Source organism: Oryx dammah, unplaced genomic scaffold (genome assembly GCF_014754425.2).
Source record: "Oryx dammah isolate SB20612 unplaced genomic scaffold, SCBI_Odam_1.1 HiC_scaffold_2, whole genome shotgun sequence".
Classification (NCBI taxonomy): domain Eukaryota; kingdom Metazoa; phylum Chordata; class Mammalia; order Artiodactyla; family Bovidae; genus Oryx; species Oryx dammah.
This window is the reverse complement of record NW_024070186.1, coordinates 171316803-171341908: the sequence shown is the minus strand read 5'-3', so window position 1 is coordinate 171341908 and position 25106 is coordinate 171316803. Positions and strand designations below refer to the sequence as shown.

The following is a 25106-nucleotide window of genomic DNA, read 5'->3' as shown; positions in this document are numbered from 1 at the left end:
GCAGCTGTGGCCCTCAGACCCAGCGAGGGTTCAGGCAAAACTCTTCACTCCCCCAGGTCCTCGGTTTTCTCACCTGCAAAATGGGGGCACTAGTAAAGGCCTCACCATCACCTGGCCTGGTGGCCAGAGGAGAGTTTGCTGGATAAGACAGGGGCGAGTACCAAGCACAGAGCCCTATAAGGGTCTTCCAACATCTTTAACCCCCTCAGCAAACCCTCTGGCTTAAGCAGCTAGGACCAACGTGGGACTTGGGGGGCCACCTCCTTCTGGCTCAGCCGCAAGCAGAGGGGTCCCCCTCCCAGCCCACTGCCCTCAGATGCCGCCCCCCCAACCCCCGCAGGGCGCCGGGAGGCCGCTCGGCACCATATTTAGTCAGGGGGAGCGGGCAGCCCCGAGCTGGTATGCAGCGCTGGGAATTCCTGCAGGAAGGAGCCTGCGCCTGCCCTTTTTGGGTTGTCTCCCGCCCAGCGCCCCGCGCCGCCCGCCGCTCCTGCCCGGGGTGGGAGGACCGGCCGGGAACCTAGGAGTCCGGTCGGGCGGGGAGCGGGGCGCCCAGCTGCCCGTGGGTCCCCGGGCTGGCGCAGGGCCAGCCCAACGCTGCGGCTTCCTTTTATGGCCTGTGTGCGTGCGTGTGACAGGAGAGATGGGGGGAGAAAGGGAGGGCGATCTGCAGCCAGAGACACAGGGACCAGAGACAGCGAGAGACAGAGAGACAGTAAGAGACAGCCATGGGAAGAGTGACGGAGACGCACAGAATGAAAGAAAGGCAGAACAAGACAGACAAACGGCGACGGAGAGACCCGGGGTCAGACACACAGAAGGGGGTGGTGCGGACACGGGGGGTAAGGGAGTGCTACTGAGAGGGACAGAGACGGGGAGAAAGCTTTCAGGCAGCTTCATCTGCAAGAATCTCTTGGGGCGGGGAGGAGCAGGAGAAGGGAGCTTTCAAAGAGCAGGGAGGAACCCACATTCTCCTTGGATCCTGACATGCACCTTGCAAATTACATAATTACCGCACACATACTTCAGCTTCAAATACGGAGGCTCAGAGAGGGGAAGCGACTTGCCTGAGGTCACACAGCCAGCGAATGGTACACCCAGCGCCTGAAGTCACAACAGTTGGGCCTTTTTTTTTTTTTGCTTGTGGGTGAAAGTGGCAATGCCAAGTTGGGAAAAGTAAAAACTTCCCCTTCCCGCACAATTCCCAGCAGAGTTGGGGGCTCCTGCCTTGTACTTTGCAAAGTTCAGAAAATCCCCTTTCCCTGCCCGTCTCGCAGCATAGCCAGCCCCTTTCCAGGCAATAGGGACGAAAAAACTGGGGAGCGGGGAGAGGAGGTGTCGACTCGGACCCCACAGCTCCTCCCCTGCGGAAGAAGCGGTTAAAGCCTGCAAGGCTGGAACTGACTCAAGGAAGAAATTCTCAAGCATCCCCTAGAGACGCCGAGTGCTCTCCACCCGTTTCTCTAGGGACCCGGAGTCTCCGCGACTGTCCGAGAGCCGGGGTTAGAAAGCCCCGAACGCCTCTGCCCGCTGCGCCCTTCCCAGGGGCCCCCACCCGGTGCGCCCCTTTACGGGCGTCGCGGCCGGAGCGCGCCAGGCCTGGACCAGAGCGGCGTTTTTCGGGCCCTGCAGGGGGCGCTGCGGAGAGAGCAGCGCGGGACCCATCCCCACCCCGCCCTCCTCGGCTGCCTCCCCTTTCCCACCCGCGGGCAGCTCCGGGTCTATAAAAAGAGGCGTCCCGGGCGAGCGCGGAGATTTGGACGCCCCTGCCTGGGAGGTGTACCAGATCTGAGCTCTCCGTCAAGTTTCTTCTCCGCTCTCCCCCCCCCCAGTTGGAGATCTGTAAGTATGTGTTCCTGCGGGGGACGAAGTTGAGTCGGGGGTTACAGGATCCTGCAGGGCATCCTCTAGGGGCTGGGGAACCGTGAGGTGCATCTGTTGCCATCCTCTTAAGGACCATTGGGGAGGGGCTGAGGGGTCACAATTTTCATTTCTCTCTGCCCCGTCATCCTATTCCCCAAACCAGCATCTCCCAAGGTAGTCAATGAGAAGTACCCTCTTGGGGGTACTTATTAAAGATAATGCCTAGGCCCATCTCCGGTTACTTTAGAATCTTCGGAAAAACTGTACTCTGTGTACATGAGTCCCAGATGATTTTTGTTATGAGGAGACTCTGGGAGATACACTGCCTTGGAAATATCAAAGATCCAGCTTCCACTGAAAAGTCATTTCCTATCTCAAAGGCAGGCAATGTGTGGCTCCAAGTGGAGTTGGAAGCATCAGTTTAAAAAACCATGGGCAGAAGGGGGAGTGTTTTTCCCCAGTCTAGAGCAGCAGTCCCAACCTTTTTGGCATCCCCATGGAAGACAATTTTTGATGGACCAGTGTAGGGGGATGGTTTCAGGATGATTCAATCACATCACATTTATTGTGCACTTTATTTCTATTATTATTACATCAGCTCCACCTCAGATCATCAGGCATTAGATGCTGGAGGTTGGGGTGTGCTGCTGATAAGCCTTGAATGATACTCTGATCATGATCCATTTTTAAAGCTTGGTTTTCTTCCAGACACACACACCGCCCCCCCTCCAAATTTTTAAAAATCTTATCCAGGTTGACCACAGGGGCCTCAAATACTCAGATGCCAAAGTCCGCACTTGCTTACAGAGTCTGCAAGTGCATTAGGTAAGATGGGGCTGGGCTTTCCTGCAGAACACCATGTTGCTCTCATGTCCCACCAAGTGGGCAAAGTGAGAGAAAGTGGCTGCCACCTGTTGTCTGTTCTCTGTCTGCACTGAGAGCTAATGGGGATTTGGCTGCCTGAGGAAAGGCAGCATTCAAAACTGCACTCATCAAGAAGTAAAAGCAAATACTGAGAAACCCAGAGAAAGGGAGCATTTAGTACAGTATTAAGAATGAATAGATTAAATTGCAAACTGACCATTATATACAGAGAAGGAGCTTGCAGAAGCTGAGCTGAAAGTCATTAGACAGCAGTGGGTGAAACAAGACATTGAAGATCCAAGGAAGTGCAGTTTCCTTGGTGCTTTCCCACTGAGATAAACTACCATTGACAGAGTACTTATGTGCCAGGCACTGTAGCAGTGTTTGACTTCATTGACCTCATTTAGTCATTGCAGCATTTTAAGGGAGGCATTGTGATGCCTGGTTAGTATACAAGATAACTGAGGCTCAGAGAGTTTAAGTAATTTGCCCAATGTCACACAGCTTACAAGTGGTGGATCCCATTCCTGCCAATTCTATACCCCTGACCCCACCAAATTTTTTCTTTACCATGAACAAAAACTTTGTTGGAATCAAGTTTCTGACGGGACCAGATGCGACCAGTAGGGCAAGTGTTTATCATCTCTTTGAAGAAAATATAAACTGACCTTTTGCAAATTTTAAATAAAATGCACTGTTTGTCCCCTGGTGGTGTGGTCATCTAGTTAACTAGATTAGATGGGCTGCCATCCCCAGAGTCCAAAAGGTGAACTAGCTGGGCCTTCCTCAAGAAGCTTCTAGGGCTGGTAAACACCGTGTGTTTTATTATCATGTCTGAAATAGACATGTTATTCCGTACAAGGTATTTGTTATGGATTTGTTATCGTTACTTTTCTGTGTGAGGGCTGAGATTGAGGCAAACATGCCCATTTATGGTAGCGTTTTCCATGAGGCCATCCCCAGCCCCATCGCAAATTAGCCCTGTATTGCAGCTTTGTTGGTCCTGCCTCTGGGGATTTCTCTGCCCTTGTCCTTTCCGTTTGGGAACAAGTTGGGGAGTCCGGAGAGGAAGACATTTGGGAGAAGAGGGGGATTACCTTCTCCTGCTCTCTTTTGTTTTGAAGTTTTATTTTTGGGGTGGGAAAGTGGTCTTCTCCTTTCCTCAGCATATTGAATCCAAACAGGTGAATTTTTTTGCTGTAGGCACAACCATGTAACTCTAAACTCAGATACACATTAGATTTTTCTGGCAAACCACATCCAATTTTAAATTCACCAAAATCCAAGAATGTCCCAAGCAAATGTAAAAAACATCCATGTTATCCTTCCCAAACCTCAGTTTTCTCATCTGTAAAATGGGGCTAATGAGACTAACTAACATCTGTTGAGTGCTTTTGCTGGGACACCGTGCTGAATCCGTTATAGGCATCTTGTCAGTAAGTCTTCACAACAGCTCTTTGGAGTGGATGCTGTTATTATTGGTCCTGTTTCACAAATGTGGAGACTGAATAACTTGCTCAAGATAGCTTGAGCTAGCCAATGAGGAAGACGAGATTTTACAAAACTAGCTCTTTCAAGACTTCAGTGCCTATGGAATTGCCCTGATGGGAGGATTCAAGGGGATCAAGCATAAGAACACTTTAGCATCGTGCTTGGCCCCTGGTGAACTTCCGTGGATGGTTATTTATACATAACAAGAGACCTTAAGGATTTTGCTCAATGTTACCCAGCAGGTACTTGGCAGAACCAAGAAACCTACGGTGTAGTCTTTCCATAAAAGAGAAACCTGCCCTTAACTTTCTTTTCTTGCCATCTCTTTTCGTAAATTCAGTTCCTATTTGGGTAAAGGTGGTGATTAGAATCTTCTGCACTAATATAGATACATTTCCTCGCCTGTGTCAGGAACATGACCAGGTATATTGGCCCAGGTATTTTGTGATTTGTGTAGGATCTCTATGGTGTCCTTGAAGAGCTCACCTGTGAGTGGGAGGAGCCTGTTTGTGAGTGGGAGGAGCCTTCCAAGGTGACTCCTTTGATCCCTGGGGTCTCTTCCCTTCACTCTGACCATCAAACTCATTTAACCATGGCCACACTGTGGGAGAAAGGCTGAGTCTGCAAAAGGCTACGTAGGAATTTGAAGGAACTTTTTGTTTTGCTTTGTTGGAGAATAGTTGACTTTGAAGGAAATTTTGTAAGGGATCAGATGATAAAGAAGCTAGCATTGCCTCTTGTTCCTGCAGAGGAAGTCAGGTGTCTCTGAACCACATCAGTGATTCGGAGGTGAAAGAGGAATGGTCCTCATCAAAGTCCCTAAGAAAGGGCCATGGGCTTGCCTCTTGTTCACCTGTACAGGCTTGAACTTCCCCTCTGCTGCTGAAGCAGGCAGCAAATGATACAGAATATCAGAAGAGTTTTGTATCTCTCAGAGTCTGAGACCACTGCGGGTGGTTATAACCCTTCCCTAGTCTCCATGTAGAATGCCTCTCCAGGTAGAATTCCTGAGCTTCTTTGTCCTTCCCCGCCTCTCCACTCTTCCCCATCTTTAGATATAACCGTTGTTAATGTATTCTTGAGCATCTTTCCAAAACTTTTCTACGTCAAATCTTCCTTTTTTTATACAAATATTGTTGGCTTTGTAAATTAGCTGTTTTTTCACTTAATTGCGTATTTTTAACTTTCTATATCAGCATATTGTGGTGTTTTAAAATCACCTGCATAATATTCTATTGTATGGAAGTGTAGCGTCTAATCAAGGAGTCAGGGAAGGACTCTGATGCGGGGAAAGATTGAAGGTAAAAGGCGAAAGAGGATGAGATGGTTAGAGAGCATCACTGACTCAAAGGACATGAATTTGAGCAGACTCCAGGAGATAGTGAAGGACAGGGAAACTTGGCATGCTGCAGTCTATGGGGTTGCAAAGAGTTGGACGTGACTTAGTGACTGAATAATAAAATAGCATCTTACTACAACAACCTCTTATTGAAATTTACCAGCTTCACTCCACATATAAACAGGGCTACAGGGACCATCTTTGTGTATCTATTTATGTCTAATTATATGAGTTTATCTGCAGGATAAATTCCCAGCAATGCAATTTGCTAAGTTAGAGAGCATGCACATTTTAAATGGATAGATATTGCCAAACAGTCCTCTAAAGACATTGTTGATTTAAATTTCTAATGGACACATAGGAGACTACATGTATTTTAAGCTGTGTTAAGCCAGAGTTGCAAGAAACAAGACACAATGGGGCTTTTAGGACCAGAAATGGCCAGTTCACTCTATCCTCAAAGCATCCTCTGTGGGATTCACCAGACCTCTTGCTGACCAAGTTCTCTTGGTAGGGAGGAAAAATTAATTTAGCTTTGATAATTGTAAGAACTTCCTTCTAGGGGTACTTTAAAAACAGTATGCAAATGGGTTAGGCAGATATCAGAAAGGGGTGCAGCTATGGCAAAGCCTCACAAGGACAAGTCCGTGCAAGGAAGCCAAGCAAGGAGGAGACTTCCTGCTTGGATCAGGTGTCAGATCTGGGTTCCAATCTTGGCTCCAACTTTTACTAGCAAAAGCCTTTACTTTCTGGGACCTCCATAGCCTTATAGGAATAATCAATAATGCCTGCCTCATGTATTAGAAAACATAGCAAGATGGTATATATAATAAATAGCCTAGCTTGATGTCCCATGAATAGAAAGGGGAGTAACGGCTTCCCGGGTGGCACTAGTGGTAAAGAACCCGCCTGCCAATGCAGGAGATATAAGAGACGCCAGTTTGATCCCTGGGTCGGGAAGATCCCCTGGAAGGGGGCATGGCAACCCACTCCGGTATTCTTGCCTGGAGAATCCCGTGGACAGAGGAGCCTGGTGGCTACGGTCCGTAGGTCTACAAAGAGTCGGACACAGCTGAGCGACTTGGCACACACAGCACAGTGATAACAGTGCCTGTTATTAATGACAAATTAAGAGTCCCGGTTGCTCATAGTGACAGTTTGGGGCCTGGAGATCTGGTGCATCTGGGGGCCAGCCCCTCCCCCTGCTTCCCTCTCCGCACTGACTCCTCCCTCACCTGGACCAGGTCTTGACCTAGTTTCTTCTCTGCAGAGGTCCTGTCAGCTGGTGGTCTGTGTTCTAGATCAGGCCCCAGAGGTTTTCATTTTGCCTGCAAGGCATTTGAAACATGCACTGATTTCCTTTAGGGATGGATATGATGGCTCAGAGAGTAAAAGATCCACCTGCAATGCAGGAGACCTGGGTTTGATCCCTGAGTCGGGAAGATCCCCTGGAGAAGGGAATGGCTACCCACTCCAGTATTCTTGCCTGGAGAATCCCATGGACAGAGGAACCTGGCGGGCTACAGTCCATGGGGTGGCAAAAGAGTCAGACCCGACTGAACGACTTCACTTTCACTTTCATTTCATACCTAAATGCAGACTTCCAAGTCTGTTGGATATCTGGCAGTGCAGGGCCCACATCCTCACTCAGACACCCCAGCAGAGCTAGGAAGCTGCCCTGTCTCCTCTGGACAGAGCACAGGGCTCTGTCCAGCCGCCTCCAGCCTGGGTCACTTTGCATCGCTTACCTGACCCCGGTGACATTTGAGTTGGTGTCTCTGGTCCAAAATCTTGGCAGTAAAATACTGAGCGTAGCTGTTAACTAGGGCTGATGACATGCAAATCCTGTTACTGTTTACTCTGGGGAATTTTATTCATTTTTCAATAATACAGAAGCAGAAGGGGCAAGATCTTTTACCCCTGAGTTCCTCTGGGAAAGATAAAACCAATGCTAAAACAAGCTGAAATAGCTAAGCATTCTCAGTTGGTCCAACTCCAACCTTTTTGATCTGGAATTACAGATACCACAAAATGTTAGAGCCCTTTCCATTTCTTTCCCGGAGTGAAAAACGCAAGGCCCATAGAGAGAAAGAGAGTGACTTGCCCAGAGCCACCCAGTGAGTTCAGCATAGAACTGGGATGTGTAAACCTGTGGTCTTACAGAGGCTAATGAGCTCAAAGAAGGAAGCTGGGTGTTGTTGAGGAAGCCAGGATGTGCCCAGAGTTGACATACTTGGCTGTGTCGGACGTTGCTGACGCCAACAGTGAAGAGTCCTTTGCTTTCATCAAAAGGCTGGATAGCAGCCTTAGATCATGAACTGGACGTAGTATCCATCAATCCTGGGTAATGAGCCTGAAGGTGTCCTTTCAGCTCTTAGAGCTGATGCAGGACATTGGACGGTACAGGGTGGGAGTGAGGGCGGGGATGGTGGGGGAGGAGAGCTTGAGAGGAAGAAACCAGGAGGGTGGGAGGCTCCTTGAGGTTTGGCTGTCTGGGCTTCTCTTGTCTGCCCTCATGTTCTCACCCTTCACGTGTGTGGCCTTCCATAGCTGGCATTCCAGGTTGGCTGGGACAGTCCTCCCCCTAAGGGACATCTAGCGATACCTGCATTTTCGGTTGTCCCATCTCAGTGGGGAGGGTGTGCCGCTAGCATCGTTTGGGTAGAGACCAGAGACGCTGCTAACGGCCTCGCAAGGCAAGGGGCGGGCCCTCCCCCTGCGCACTCTGCCCCCCTCCCCCACACTTCCGCCCGCCGTCCGCCCCACCGGCAAAGAATTATCCATCCCCAAACGTCAGTAGTGCCGCCGTTTTGAAAGACTCTGCTCTAAATTAAAGACTTGGGCAGAGAGTTGCAGACCGCAGTTTCCCTGCATTCAGAGCATGGTGAATCCTATCACTGCGGCGTGCTCTCTGACCACTGCTGCAGTCGGCAAGCTGCTTTTCGTTTCCCACTGTACCTCACCTAATGCCTGACCTGACACTGTCTGCCTGATTGTCCACTACCTCAAATTTTGAAGGCTCAAGCTTCTGGCTGCATGCTGAGGCAAGTCCTTATAGCAATAAAACCAAGTTACCTGCAGCCTTCAAGTTGCCAAAGACTGATCAAGGGTGTGTCTGTCCTGTGTGTGTCTGTGTTTCTTTCAGCCCTCAAGTTCCTTCCCTATTTCAAAGAAGGTAGGAGAAGGCAATGGCACCCCACTCCAGTACTCTTGCCTGGAAAATCCCTTGGACGGAGGAGCCTGGTGGGCTGCAGTCCATGGGGTCACTAAGAGGTGGACATGACTGAGCGACTTCCCTTTCACTTTTCACTTTCATGCATTGGAGAAGGAAATGGCAACCCACTCCAGTGTTCTTGCCTGGAGAATCCCAGGGACGGGGGAGCCTGGTGGGCTGCCGACTATGGGGTCGCACAGAGTCGGACACGACTGAAGCAACTTAGCAGCAGCAGCACAGGAAAGGTTACTTGGAAAACATTTTTTATTCAGATTCCACCACATCTAGCTGTGCTATGATGGTCAAATTACTGACCCTCTCTGTGCCTCAGTGTAATGGTGCCTTGGGTAGCATTTTTTCGGGGTTTAAACGAAATAATAGCTGACAGTCAATTACAGCAACAGTAGGGCTTCCCCAGTGGTCCAGTGGTTAAGACTCTGTATTCCCAGGGCAGGGGGCACAGTTCAATCCTTGCTCAGGGAACTAAGGTCCCCCATGTCACATGATGTGGCCAAAAAAAAAAAAAGACAGAGCAGCAGCTATGATTACTAATATTAGTAATATTAATTTGCTAGACTCACCACATTTTCTCAAGGGCAAATCTATGGGATTTAATCGGTGTTTGGGGTCTGTAAGTGTTCATGTGTTCAAAGATGTGTGGTCAAAGGACTGAAATAGCTTTCAGACGTCAGGACCTTGGATGTCCTGATGCGAACTCTCCCTCTAAATGATGGAGGGAAATGGATATCACTTCTCAAATGGATAGTATCTCAGCTTCCCTGAATCCTGCACCACCCCCACCCCAAGTATTAATATTTTGAGGGATTTGAGTTCCAAGGAACATCACTCTGGGAAATGCCATTCTAGACTGAAGCCAAGCTCCTCTTTTCCTTTTCTTTCTTTTGACCAAAGTGGATTTCACACATTGTGGCTGTCAGAGACCTCAACGACATGGGAAGCAGCCCAGCCTCTCTCTCCTTCTTTTGGACAAAGACTGGATCTTTGCACTTGATCTGTTTGTATTTTTGAGTCCTAGATTAGACAGGGTTCCTGGCAGTGGAAATTCCTAAGTCCTTCTGCTTTTCTGCTGTGTTTTCTGCTTTTCTTTTTTTTTCCTGATTTTTAAGGCAGCTCAGAAGGCGATGGCACCCCACTCCAGTACTCTTGCCTGGAAAATCCCATGGGCGGAGGAGCCTGGTGGGCTGCAGTCCATGGGGTTGCTAGAAGTCAGACATGACTGAACAACTTCACTTTCACTTTTCGCTTTCATGCATTGGAGAAGGAAATGGCAACCTACTCCAGTGTTCTTGCCTGGAGAATCCCAGGGATGGGGGAGCCTGGTGGCTGCCATCTCTGGGGTCACACAGAGTCGGACACAACTGAAGCGACTTAGCAGCAGCAGCAGCACCAACATAGAAATTAGGAAGAGCCCACTTAGTTGTCATCCTGCTCGAAACAAATAAAATACATCTCCTGGTCTTCTTGGGTGTAATTGGTTACCATTCAAAAACTTCTCTTGATTGTACTTATACTACTTAACTGCACAATTAAATGGTAAAGATGGTAAATTTTATTATGTGTATTTTACCATAATTAAAGGTAAAAAGAAAAAATTTTCATTGAAGTGTATTCTATATCAGAACAGTACACAGCTCTATAGGAATGTAGCTTGATGAATTTCCACCCATGTAACTGGTACTCAGATTAAGAAACAAAGTTATCAGCTCCATCAACCTCCATCATGTCCTACCCTTCCAGTTACATCTGATGTCTAGCACCATAGGTTAGATTTGCCTTGTTTTGAATCTCATATACAGGCACACCTCATTTTGTTGTGCTTCACAGATCCTGTGGGGTTTTTATCCCTACAATTTAAAGGCTTATGGCAAATCTATGTTCAGCAAGTCTGTTGGTGCCATTTTTCCAACACCATTTGCTTACTTCTTATCTCTGTGACACATTTTGGTAATTCTGGTATATTTAAGGTGATTTCATTGTAATATTTGTTATGTGATCTGTGATCAGTGATCTTTGTCGTTGCTACTGTGACTCACTGAAAGCTCAGATGAAAGTCAGAATTTTTTAACAATCATGTATTTTTCACTAAGGTAGATATTAGATATAATTAGACCTTAGACATAATGCTATTTCACAGTTAATAGACAATAGCATAGTGTTAATGCAACCTTTTTATACACTGGGAAACCAAAGTATCCATGTAACTTGCTTTACTGTGATAGTTGCTTTATTGCAATGGTCTGGAATTGAGCCTAAAGCATCTCTGAGTTCTGCCTGTAAACAGAATCACACAGTATGTCCTTCTTGTGTCTGCCTTTTTTTTTCACACAAGTGTTTGTGTGATTTGTTCTTATCATGGTGTGGAGTTGTAGTTTACTTAATCAGGTACCGTTTTGAGGAACAGGGTTTTAAAAAAGCTATTATACATCTTTGTTCAATAGATATTTGTTGATTTATGCAGCTTCTCTGGGTGTTAGTTGCAGCATATGGGATCCAGTTCCCTGACCAGGTATCGAAACCAGGCCTCTTGCATTGGGAGAATGCACCGCTGGGCCACCAGGAAAGTCCCCCCAAAGCCTCTTCTAATCTATCAGTTCCCCCCTTTTAAAATGATTTACCTGTTAAAGAAACTGAGTCATTCATCCTACCTTGTGGACTTCGTCACATGCCCGTGACCTTGGTTGGCATGTTCCCTGTGCCCTGCATTTCCCTTAAATAGGTGTTAGATCCAGAGGCTTTGTCAGTGTCTGTCCCCACCCACCCCCTTTTTTATGTAAGAATATTTCACTGGTGGTGGTGGCCACTTCCCCAGGCATCCCCTCTGGAGGCACATAACCTCTGATCGGCTTTGTTCTTGCAACGTTAAGTTTGCTGAGTAGGTGTAGGTGGTGTCGGCCTGATCCATCCATTGTAAAGTTCTCCATCTGCTATTCAGGATTCCCAGGTGGTGCTGGTGGGAAAGAACCCACCTGTCAATGGAGGAGACATAAGAGACGCAGGTTTGATCCCTTTGTTGGGAAGATCCCTTGGAGGAGGAAATGTCAACCCACTCCAGTAGTCTTGTCTGGAAAACCCCATGGACAGAGGAGCCTGACAGGTGACAGTCCATGGGGTTGCAGAGTCAGTCACAACTGAGCACACAGCACACTTGCTTGTCATCTGATATAATGGGGTGGGTCTGAAACTGTGGACCAGTATCCTCAGCATCACTCAGGAGCCTGTTAGAAATGCGGATCCCTGGGTTCACCCCAGACCTACTGGCTCAGAAGCTCTGGGGTGGGCCCAGGCGTCTGTGATTCCACAACCTCCCAGGTGGAGCTGATGCACAAGGAAGTTTGAGAACAACTGGTCTGATGTTTTAGCAACTTTGACAGTGATTCCCAAGACCCATTATTTTATTCAGAGTTCCAGAATTGCTACATTCTAGTTTCATCATTTCTTCTACATTTATATAGCAGGAATTCTTCTATAGAAGATAGATAGTAGATGGTAGTATTTTTTTTTTTTAAGCAGTGAAAGGGGGGTGAAAGGAGAATGCTGTTGGACTTACTATGTCCCAGGAGAAATTCAATAGCAATTTAAGAATTAAGAGCGACTTTCCTGGGGGTCCAGTGATGAAGACTCCATGTTTCCACTGCAGTGGGCCTTGGGTTCAATCCCTATTTGGGGAATCTGGATCCCACATGCCCAGAGTCACCCCCTCCCAAAAGAATTTAAAGTGCAGGAAGTGTGATCGTTAAACCTGGAACAGTGTACATTTTCTACAATTCTTTAGTTCTTTTTGGGATAACTGGAGTGATTTTTCAGATTTAGGGAATGATTCACTCATTTCTTATTTTATTTTTTAATGAGCTACTAGATCAGGTCGCCCAGGAGAAACAACTAACCTTTCTGAACAAACTAGCTCCTGGTTTTCGTTATTGTTACTTTCACCCCGGAAGAGGAAAGCAGGAGGAACTGCCCCTCTGATTTCTGCCTTGCAAAGTCTGCATTTTAGGAGTTGATGGCCCAGCTCCAGGGGCCCATTGGTGGGAGGTGGAAGTTAGTCCACCTCCATGGGATTTGGAGTCCAAGCATGCAAACTATCGTGCGTCTCTTGCATCTCCTCCATTGACAGGTGGGTTCTTTCCCACCAGCACCACCTGGGAAGCCTGAATAGCAGATGGAGAACTTTACAATGGCTAGATTGGGCCAATACCACCTACACCTACTCAGTAACCTTAACACTGCAAAAACAAAGCTGATCAGAGGTTATGTGCCTCCAAGAGGGGATTCATAGCTAATCGTTTTCTGCTGAAGGAGGGGCTTCCACCACGCAGTATGTCCTTGTGACTGTACGTCCTCACTCAGCCTGCACCTTAGTTCTTTGGAACCACCAGTGCATGGCGGAGGAGAGGTGGGTCGTATTGGAGTAGCTGAACACGAACCAGCGTTCCGAGGGCAGGACAGCTCCTGCAGGTATGGTCAGAGGGCCTGGGATGGGCCGTTGGGCAGGTCTGAAAAGAGTGTTGCCTCAGCTGCTCATCTCCTGGACATATCTAGACAATTGAATGGAGAATCTGATGTTTAATGACTTAATATTTTAGATAAAGACAGACTTCTTGTCAGTTATTTAGTGGCCTTGAGGAAGAATTTGTAGAGAGGCAGAATCAGTGTCTTAGTTTCCCCCTCTTTCTTTACCAGTTTTCAAAACCATGGGTTGATTCCCCAGCAGCTTACAAAGATGATCTGTGAATTATTTTTTAACCATGATGAGCTCATGGATTTAAACATACTAATCTTTCAACTGTTGTATTTACCTTACTGATGTTCAGACTGTCCCATATTTGACCAAATAGAACCCTGGCTTAATATTTTTGCGTGTAGTTTTCTAGACTTTTAAAAATGTATACACGGGTGTATAAAATGACAAGACAGGGATGATTTGAGAGAATAGCATTGAAACATGTATATTATCATATGTGAAACAGATCACCAGTCTAGGTTCGATGCATGAGACAGGGTGCTCAGGGCCGGTGCACTGGGATGACCCAGAGGGATGGAATGGGGAGGGAGGTAGGAGGGGGGGTTCAGGATGGGGGACACATGTACACCCATGGCTGATTCATGTCAATGTATGGCAGAAACCACTACAATATTGTAAAGTAACTAGCCTTCAATTGAAATAAATAAATTAATTTTTTTGATGAAGAAAAAATAAATGACAAGACATTCTTTTATAACTATTTTATTCGGCTTAAAGAGGTATAGTGTACATATAGTATTTCTTTTACTTTTAAAAAAATTCACTGTTTTTTAAGTGTACAGCTCAGTGAATTTTGACAAATGTATATAGTCATATAATCATCGCCATGATCAGGATATAGAATGTTTCCATTGCCCTGGAAGTTCCTTTGTGCCTCTTGGCAGCCAGTTCCCTCCCCAGCCTGTGAACAACCACTGATCCATTTCCTGTTGCCACAGCTTTGCCTTTTCTAGACCTTCTTATCAGTGGAATAATAGAGTGTGTAGGATTTGGGTTCTGCTTCTTTCATTAAGCTTGCTTTCACAATTCATCTATTTTATTGTGTAATTTGCTGAGTATTCCATTTATGCATATTGGTTTTTGTCATATTGACTTTGCATGGTCAAAAGTCACCTATTCTACAATTCTGTTTTTTGCAGTGTCCAGAAAAGGCAGATCTATAGGGACAGATAGATTAGTAATTGCCAGGGAGTTGGGAGTAGGAACAGGGAGTGACTGCAGACTAGCATGAGGAAACCCTTTCTGGGATGATGGGAATGTTCCAAAATTTAGCATCATGATAGATGCACAACTCTGTAAATTTACTAAAAATCATTGAGTTGTGCACTTACAATGAGAGAATTTTAAAGCATGTAAATGACAAATAGGTTAAGATGAAAGGGAAAAATCCTTATTTTTTATTTTACAAGTCTATAATTTGCATTTTAATTAATTTGGAGTCTTTTAATGTTCAAAATTTGTGGGCAAATCTGTAAACAGCATGAAGTCTATGAATTATCACTTTCATTCTTCTTTTTAACATTCTTTTTTTTAATATTCTTTTCCATTATGTTTCATCACAGGATATTGAATATAGTTCCCTGTGCTCTACATTAGGACCTTGTTTATCCGTTCTGAGTGTAATAGTCTGCATCTGCCAATCCCACACTCGCAGTCCACCCCTCTTCCTCCCTACTCCCCCTTGGCAACCACAAGCCTGTTCTCTTTGTCTGTAAGTCTGTTTCCATGTTATAGATAGGTTCCTCTGTGCTATATTTTAGATTCCGCATATAAGTGACATCTTATGGTATTTGTCTTTCTCTTTCTGACTTATCTCACTTAGTACGATAATCTCTTGTTGCATCTGTGTTGTTGCAAATGGCACTGTTTCATCCTTTTTTGTGGCTGAGTAGTATTCCATTGTATCTATGCACCACCTCTTCTTTACCCATTTGACTGTTGATGAACATAGGTTGTTGCCATATTTTAGCTATTGTGAACTGTGCTGCTGTGAACATAGGGATGCATGTATCTGTATGAATTATAGTTTTGTCCAGGCATACTCCCAGGAATAGGACTGCTGGATCATTCTGGTAATGATTCCTGGTAATTCTATTTTTAGTTTTCTGAGGAACTTCCATACTATTTTCCATAGTGGCTGCACCAACTTATATTCCCACCAGCAGCACGGGGCGGTGGGGTTGGGGGGCTTGAAAGGGCAAAGCTTTGTGTGTTATATATAAAAGTCTACATCTTGAATTTTGGGTGGGCTTATAGCATTCTGTTGCCCGGATGATCTGTAATTTTACAAGGCACTTCCTGAAAACTATTTGGATTGCTTGCAAGTTTTGCTGTGCCAAATTGCACGGCAGTGCACATTTTTATACGTCTGTCAACACTTGTCTGTTTCTGTAAGCTAAATTGCTAGAAATGGAATTGCAGGTCAAGGGATGTGTGTGAATTTTTAGGACTTTTCCATCCATAAGGGCGATGTATGCAGAGCACCAGCCCCTACTCTCCTGACAACACAGTGGTTTTCATCTTAGCCAAGCAGTGAGTGAAAAGCAACATCTCATTGCTTCACCTTGTAGTTCTCCATTTACTCCTGAGGCTGAACATCTTTTTCTTATGTGAATTGGTTATTCAAAGTCTTTTGTAAAGTATCTATTTTTGTTAATCATAAATTTAATAAAATTTATAAAACTATATTGGCTTCCCATGTAGCTCAACTGGTAAAGAATCCACGTGCAATGCAGGAGACCTGGGTTCAGTCCCTGGGTTGGGAAGATCCCCTGGAGAAGGGAACAGCTTCCCACTCCAGTATTCCGGCCTGGAGAATTCCATGTGGTCGCAAAGAGTCGGACACGACTGAGCAACTTTCACTTTCACTTTCACTTTCTTTCTTGGCAAAAATGCGTAATAGAAAGTGTACCTGTGTTCAAAGTAGCATTATTCACAATAGAGGAAATGTGGAAGCAACTCAAGTGTCCATCAATAGATGAATGGATAAACAAAATGTCATATGTCCGTACAATGAAATATTATTAAGCCTTAAAAAATGAGTGAAATTCTGATTCATGCTCCAACATGGATGAACTTTGAAGACATTATACTAAGTGAAATAAGCTGGTGACAAAGGATAAATACTAATTATTTCACTGACATGAGATCCTGAGAGTAGTGAAATTCATAGAAACATAAAGTAGAATAGTGCTTGCCAGTGGCTGGAGGGAGGAGGTAATGAGGAATTAATGTTTAATGGGTGTGGAGTCTCAGTTTTACAAGATGAAAATAGTTCTGGTGTTGGATAGTGGTGATAATTGCATGACAATATGGATGTGCTTTGGAGAAGGCAATGGCACCCCACTCCAGTACTCTTGCCTGGAAAATCCCATGGGCGGAGGAGCCTGGTAGGCTGCAGTCCATGGGGTCGCTAAGAGTCAGACACGACTGAGCGAATTCACTTTCACTTTTTACTTTCATGCATTGGGGAAGGAAATGGCAACCCACTCCAGTGTTCTTACCTGGAGAATCCCAGGGACAGGGGAGCCTGGTGGGCTGCCATCTATGGGGTCTCACAGAGTCAGACACGACAACTGAAGCAGCTTAGCAGCAGCAGCAGCATGAATGTACTTAATGTCACTGAAATGAAAATGTGTAAGATAGTAAATCTTAAATATATTTTACTACAAAAAATTAGGAAAAAGCTCATGAAAAGTAAAAATCCCTTCAAAACTGTACTCAATAAGTACATATTTCTCCAGTTATTTTGCCTATATGAATTTTAAATGTTTTAAAATAAAAATGAGTTATTATACGAGTGCTTTACAATATTCCCTATATTTCACTTTGAAGCAGTTCTATTCAGATCCGGTTTAAATACCATGCAATCCACCCATTTAAATTGTGGAACTGAATGGCTTTCAGCATATTTACAGAAATGTGTATCCATCACTGCGGTATATTCTAGAACATTTTCATTACCGTAAAAAGAAACCCCACTCCCCTCTACTTCAGTTCAGTCACTCAGTCACGTCCAACTCTTTGCAACCCCATGGACTGCAGCACGCCAGGCTTCCCTGTCCATCACCAACTCCCAGAGCTTGCTCAAGCTCATGCCCGTCGAGTCAGTGATGCCATCCAGCCATCTCATCCTCTGTTGTCCCCTTCTCCTCCTGCCCTCAATCTTTCCCAGCATCAGGGTCGTTTCCAACGAGTCAGTTCTTCACATCAGGTGGCCAAAGTATCGGAGTTTCAGATTCAGCTTCAGTCCTTCCAATGAATATGCAGGACTGATTTCCTTTAGGATGGACTGGCTGGATCTCCTTGCAGTCCAAGGGACTCTCAAGAGTTTTCTCCAAGACCACAGTTCAAAAGCATCAATTCTTCAGCCCTCAGCTTTCTTTATAGTCCAACTCTCTTATCCATACATGACTACTGGAAAAACCATAGCTTTGACTAGATGGACCTTTGATGACAAAGTAATATCTCTGCTTTTTAATATTCTGTCTAGGCTGGTCATAGCTTTTCTTCCAAGGAGTAAGTGTCTTTTAATTTCATGACTGCAGTCACTATCTGCGGTGATTTTGGAGCCCAAGAAAATAAAGTCTCTCACTATTTCCATTGTTTCCCCATCTATTTGCCATGAAGTGATGGGACCGGATGCCATGATCTTAGTTTTTTGAATGTTGAGCTTTAAGCCAACTTTTTCACTCTCCTTTTTCACTTTTAGCAAGAAGCTTTTGAGTTTCTCATCGCTTTCTGCCATAAGGGTGGTGTCATTTGCGTATTTGAGGTTATTGATATTTCTCCCAGCAATCTTGTTTCCAGCTTATGCTTGGCATTTTGCATGATGTACTTTGCATATGCGTTAAATAAGCAGGGTGACAATATACAGCCTTGATGTACTCCTTTCCCAATTTGAAACTGGTATGTTGTTCCATGTCTGGTTCTAACTGTTGCTTCTTGACCTGCATACAGATTACTCAGGAGGCAGATAAGGTGGTCTGGTATTCTCATTTTTTGAAGAATTTTCCACAGTGTGTTGTGATCCACACAGTCAAAGGCTTTGGTGTAATCAGTAAAGCAGAAGTAGATGTTTTTCTGGAACTCTCTTGCTTTTTCTATGATTCAGTGGACGTTTGCAGTTTGATCTCTCTACTGTCACCCTTTTATTCTCTCCCAGCTGTTGGCAACCACTAATCTACTTTTTATCTCTATGAATTTGCCTATTCTGGACATTCTTATATAAGTGGAATCATATAATATGTGGTCCTCTGTGACTAGATTCTTTCACTTAGCATAATGTTTTCAAGATTCATTAACAGTCAATGTATTTCAGTACTCCACTCCTTTTCATGGTTGAGTAATATTCCATTAAATGTATAGGCCACATTTTATTTATCCATTCATCTGTTGATGGACATTTGGGTTTTTCTTCTATTTTTTAGCTGTTAGGAGTAATGCTGCTATGAACACTCACCTGAGTTTTTGTGTGGAAGTATGTTTTCATTTCTCTTGGGTATATATCTTAGAATGGGGTTGCTAGATAATGATAAACTTATGTTTAAACATTTGAGGACCACCCCTTTTTATTTTTACAGTAAACTATAAGACTTGAATTTGTTCCTATGTCAACACATCCAGACCTACTTCTCGCATCTTGACCCCTCGACAGCATTTCATTGTATGAGAATATCATGGTTTACGTATTCATGCCATGTTGATGGACAATATATGGTACTGCAGATCCTTTTCTCAAGAGCCTTTGCATCATCTCCATTTTTTGACAACATAAACCATCCTGCTGTGAACACCTTTGTGCTTTGTGAGATATTTCTGCAGATTGCATCCGCAGACATGGGGAGCTGAAGGTTTTATCTGTCTTTAGGGCTTGGTTCTTGATCTGTCTTTAGGCCAGTCTGGTTCTGGCCTCATTCTTACCTGGTTGCCTTATTCCCCAGGGGACCAACCAGGCACCATGGCGCAGAAGGACCAGCTCAGTGACGATGAGAAGTTCCTCTTTGTGGACAAAAACTTCATCAACAACCCAGTGGCCCAGGCTGACTGGGCCGCCAAGAAGCTGGTCTGGGTCCCTTCAGAGAAGCAAGGTTTCGAGGCAGCCAGCATCAAGGAGGAGAAAGGGGATGAGGTGATCGTGGAGCTGGTGGAGAATGGCAAGAAGGTCACAGTCGGCAAAGATGACATCCAGAAGATGAACCCGCCCAAGTTCTCCAAGGTGGAGGACATGGCAGAGCTGACGTGTCTCAATGAAGCCTCTGTGCTGCACAACCTGCGGGAGAGGTACTTCTCGGGACTCATATACGTGAGTATCCTGGGGAAGCCGGCCAATTCTTGCTGGTCTCCTGCACCCCTGAGGCAGTGGAGAGGCTTGCAGATGTCTTTGGGGTGCAAGTTGGGAGGCTGAAATTTTCATTGAGGGAGGTTGCATGTGGGGTGGGATCGTTCAGACTTGGATTCCCATTCACCCTGCCCTATCCAGTGCTGTGACATTGAACAGGTTATTTCACCTCTTGAAGCCTCAGTTTCCCCATCTGCAAAATGAGAGCAGTCACCCTCCCCCAACTTAAATGAGATCCATAGATACCCATGTGATCACATGGTTGCATGGTCCGTGCTCAACAGATTTCAGTGAAGTAGTTCCCTGCTCTTCCACCATCTTGGAAATAAAGGAGAACTCTTAACCTCCTTGAGAAGGCTGATCCATCCCACAGCTGAGTATGTAGGAGACATGAGGACCCCGGTGAGGTTTGGTGGAGGCCTGCCCTATAACAAATCGGAATGACTCGATTGGACCTGGATTCCTCTGGGTTGACCGTGCAGGTCAGAGTGAATTAGAGCCGCAGTGTCCAATATGGCAGCCACCGACCACATGTGGCTAACTAAATTTAGATGTAAACTAAGTGAAAAGTGAAAGTGTTAGTCGCTCAGTCATGTCTGACTCTTTGCAACCCCATGGACTGTAGCCCACCAGGCTCTTCAGTCCATGGAATTCTCCAGGCAAGAATACTGGAGGAGGTAGCCATTCCCTTCTCCAGGGGATCTTCCAGACCCAGGAATCAAACCCGGGTCTCTTGCATTGCAGGCAGATTCTTTACCATCTGAGCCACCTGGGAAGGCCTGATGTAAATTGATTAAACATCAATATTTAAAAGTTCACTTCTTCCATTGTGCTGGCTATGTGTTAAGTGCCCACCTGATGCCTGTGGCTAGTGGCTGCTATATTGGACAGCACAGGTGGAGAAAATTCCCATCATTGCAGAAAGCTCTGTTGGACAGTCTGGACTGGATGATGTGTAACTCAGGGGTACAGATTCTTTGTGGGCTGGACCAGCTCCCTAGGATATAGAGGGACATGGTACCCCCATCAAGCCAGACTGGTGGACAGAGGGCATCCCACTCCAGCCTTTGTCTTGCCACTCAGAAAGGGTACATCTATCCCTTGGGTAAGTTATTTAATTTCTCTGACATTTTGTTTCCTTCTCTGTAAAATGAATACAAGAATCGTACCTGCCTCATAGAGTAAGTTTGGAGTAGGAAATGGCAATCCACTCTAATATTCTTGCCTGGAAAATTCCACAGACAGAGGAGCCTGGCAGGCTGCAGTCCATGGGGTTGCAAAGAGTCGGACCTACTGAGTGACTGAGCATGCATGCATGCATGGAGTGGGTTACTCTGAAAAGAAAGCACATGGCATGCTTCCTGGCACGTTGTAGGCACTCAACATGTTAAGTATTGTTTTTATTGGTTATGCTCATTTTTATTATTGCCAGAGAGATGTTCTTGGATTCTTTGCAAACTTACAGAAACAGTCACCTCTGTCTTGAGGCCCTTTCTGGTCTTGCCCTTTATGTTTTGCCACATGAAAATTACAAACTCCCGTTGTCATCTCTAAAACTGTCTTGCAGATTTTTTTTCCTAATTAGGAAAACGAGGCACATTCATTCCAGAAGATCTGGAAAATTCAGAAAAGGACAGCAAACACAAGAGTCAATCCTCCCCCAGAGATAACAGCTGATAAGATGTGTATGTTTCTTTGTGAGAATAGTGCATGTTTATGTATTGAAAAGGAACTTCCCTGGTGGCTCAGTGGTGAAGAATCTGCCTGCAATGCAGAAGACCTGGGTTCAGTTCCTGGGTCGGGAAGATCTCCTGGAGAAGGAAAGGGAAACCTACTCCAGTATTCTTGCTGGAAAATCTCATGGACAAAGGGGCCTGGTGGGCTACAGTCCATGGAGTGGCAAAGAGTAGGACACGGCTTAGCAACTAAACCACATAGACAGTTACAATGGCTTGTTTTTAAGAGCCAAGGGGGAACTGGGAAGCAACTCACAATTCTATACATACCTTCTCTTGATCTCATTTAGTTAACACAACATCCACTGAATGAAGTATGCTTGTCCCATCCTACAGACAAGCAAGCTGTGGCTCAGAGTACTAAAGACCCTCCAAGGACAGTCTAACTAAGCTGCTCCCTAACTAAGCAGAGGAAGTCTCTTTTGTCTGGGAGCATTCTCAGCTTGGGGCTGTTGGTACAGAGTGGCTTTTCCTAAGCACACCAGCCTGCAAGAAACTCTAGAGGAAGTGGGCTCCTGTGGGCCTCCTGTCCAAGATAAGTCGTCTTCCTCCAGGGAGGTCAAGGATGGGCTTGGATAGGAATCTTGCCTGCTGTCCTCTGACACAGATGTTTGGACCCAAAATAGAAACCAGGAAAAATGAGGGGTTTATGAAGGTCCCAAGACCCAGACTGTCTTCTGACAGCAGATTATATAAAATGAATCAGATCTTCAAATTCCTGCTGTGCTTCTCTGGACAGATTAGATGAAAAGCCTTTCAGTCTTATGACCACGTGTCTACTTCTGTCTCATTCTTTTCTGATCAACTTAATCAACTTAACTAGAAACTGTTGTCTGTGATGGAGGAGATAAAATAGGACGGGGTGGGGGAGCGCCCCAAGTTATTCACCCAGCGCATGATGGCAGAAGGCATGGCCCTTGTTACAGGCGTATGGCAGATGAAGCTCAGGCAGCTGACCATGCCTGACTTTGCCCCCAGTAACGAAGAGAATGTTCCCTTCCATCCTGAAAGTCATCTCAAACAAGGCACTTTCTGCTTAGTCCTGGCAGACGTCTCATCCCCTTGGGTCTAGAAGAGATAGAAGCCTTAAAGATGCAGGTTATTTTGTTTGTTTTTTAAATTGGAGGACAATTGCTTTACAGTGTTGTTAGTTGCTGCTGTACAACAGCGAGAATCAGCTCTGTGTATGCATATGTCCCCTCCCTCTTGAGCCTCCATGCCACCACCCCCATCCCACCCCTCTAGGTCATCACAGAGCCCTGAGCCCCCTGAGGCCCCTGTGCCGTACAGCAGCATCCCACTAGCTGTTTTACACACGGTAGTGTATAAAGTGTGTCAGTGCTGCTCTGACCCTTCGTCCGATCTCCCCTTCCCCCACTAGGGCCACACGTCCATCCTCTGTCTCAAGATGCAGGTTCCTGCCTGAGCTGCCCCAGCTCATTGATGACACGTGTGGGGCCCCCATGTGGCTCTGATTCCTGGTACAGCACTCCCTTGCTCTTCTGGATGTTGTCGTTGGCTGGGTTCTCTCTGCCTGGGATTTTTCATGGCTCCATCCCTGGTCTTGGGCTGGGAGATGGGACAAGGGTTTCAGGCAGAGGGCACTCAGTGAAGATGTGGGCCATGCCTGTACTGGCTGCTGTCCCAAGTCGTTCCCAGCTCTCTCTAGTGAGGGCGAAGCTCACTTCCCCCCCAGCACACGAGGTGACCAAGGCAGAGAGGTGATGTGACTTACCTGAGAAGGGACAGGATCAGGACTGTTAAGTGTTGCTGATCCCCTCTTCCTTCTCTATGGGGTGCTGAGAGTCACAGGGCCCCGCCCTTGGCCTGAAGCTTCTTGATAATTGAGAGGAGGAAGATAAGGTACATCTGAGCTGCAGATATGTAACATGGATTCTACAGGAATGAATGTGACGAATGGATGAAGTGGGTTAGTCGCTCAGTCGTGTCCAACTCTTTGCAACCTCATGGACTATAGCCCACCAGGCTCTTCTATCAGTGGAATTCTCCAGGCAAGAATATTGCAGTGAGTAGCCATTCCCTTCCCCAGAGGATCTTTCTGACTCAGAAATTGAAGCCCAGTCTCTTGCATTGCAGGCAAATACTTTACCATCTGAGCCACCAGGGAAGCCCAGAATGGATGAAGGAAAGGTGGTAAATACAGCGTACAATATAATAACTCTGCTTTAAAGCAGAAGGAAATCCTGCCATTTGCAACAGCATGGTTGAACCTGGAGGATGTTATGCTGAGTGAAAATAGCCAGCCAGAGAGGGGAAAATCCTGCAGGATTCCATTTACAGGAGAATCTAAAACAGCCAAACTCAGAGAATCAGAAAAGAATGGTGTTGCCAGTGGCTGGGGGAGGTGAAAGTGGGAGATTTCTTATTTATTTGTGGCTTTTTCTTGTGTCTGTTCATAACTATCTATTCACTCAGACTTAAAACATTTTTTGAATAGATAACACATGCAAATATTAAATAAAATACTGAATAGTATATAAGGGTATTTTAGAGCTTTTCCTTTTATCCCCATTTCCTCATCTTCTGGTTCCCCTCCTTATGGAAACCATGGTCACCCGTTCCTTATAAGTCTTCCAGCAATATTTTATACCCATGTCTCCTCTGCCTCCCGCATTGGCAGACAGGTTCTTTACCAGTAGTGCCACCTGGGAAGCCCTAATATTTTATACATATAGAGGCCAATACATGTAGATATATATATATATATATATATATATATATATATGCGTGCATACGTTCTCAGTCGTGTACGACTCTTTGTGACCCCATGAACAGTAGCCTACCAGGCTTCTCTGTCCATGGCAAGAATACTGGAGTGGACTGCCATTTCCTCCTCCTGGGAGTCTTCCAAAGCCAGGAGGAGCGAACCCACATCTCTTGTCTCCTGCATTGTCAGGCAGATTCTTTACCACTGAACCACCTGCTGCTGCTGCTGCTAAGTCACCTCAGTCGTGTCCAACTCTATGTGACCCCATAGATGGCAGCCCACCAGGCTCCCCCGTCCCTGGGATTCTCCAGGGAAGAACACTGGAGTGGGTTGCCATGTCCTTCTCCAAAGCATGAAAGTGAAAAGTGAACCACCTGGGAAGCCCAAAATATGTGTGTGTGTATATATATATATACACATGTGTGTGTGTGTGTGTGTGTGTGTATGTGTGTGTGTTGGCCGCACTGCCCAGCTTGCTGGATCTTAGTTCCCCATCCAGGGATCAAACCTGAGCTCCCTGCAGTAGAAGCATGGGTCCTAACCACTGGACCACCAGGGAATTCCCTATATGTAAATTTATATATGTATGTATTCTTTTTAAGGGCAGTGTGCCATAATTATTGAACTGGTCTCCCATTGGTGGATATTTAGGTTGTTTCTATTTTTTTTTTTTTTTTTTTGCCATTAACATCAAGGCTGTAGCAGATCACATTCTTGGTGGGCCAGGTCTGTCTCTAGGATGTTCAGAAAGCCATGAGACTGCACTGCAACCTGCCCACCGTTATATAGACGGGGAGGACGAGGTTCAGGCCACACAAGTAGAGAGGGCAAGTCTGAGGTTCCTCCTGGGCCTCTGTGACTTAAAGCCTGCTTCTCTTCCACCTTCCCCCACTGTTCCTCATTTCTGCCGGAGGCCTTGGGAAGCTCAGGGCTCCACGGCTGACCATATAAAGCGTTAGGGAAAAAGTGAAGTCGCTTCCTAATACGG

General features: G+C 45.8%; 1 protein-coding gene across 4 annotated transcripts in view; it reads left to right on the top strand.

Annotated features, from left to right (window-relative positions):
* The first annotated feature begins 1732 nt into the window (after positions 1 to 1732).
* Positions 1733 to 25106, top strand: part of MYH11 (myosin heavy chain 11) — a 129995-nt gene continuing 106621 nt past the window's right edge. For all 4 annotated transcript variants that reach the window (XM_040256863.1, XM_040256879.1, XM_040256858.1 and 1 more), the window contains exons 1-2: positions 1733 to 1842; positions 19257 to 19618. In XM_040256863.1, the coding sequence (XP_040112797.1) occupies positions 19274 to 19618 (345 nt within the window). In that variant the 5' untranslated portion in view covers positions 1733 to 1842; positions 19257 to 19273. The remainder of the gene's footprint in view (positions 1843 to 19256; positions 19619 to 25106) is intronic.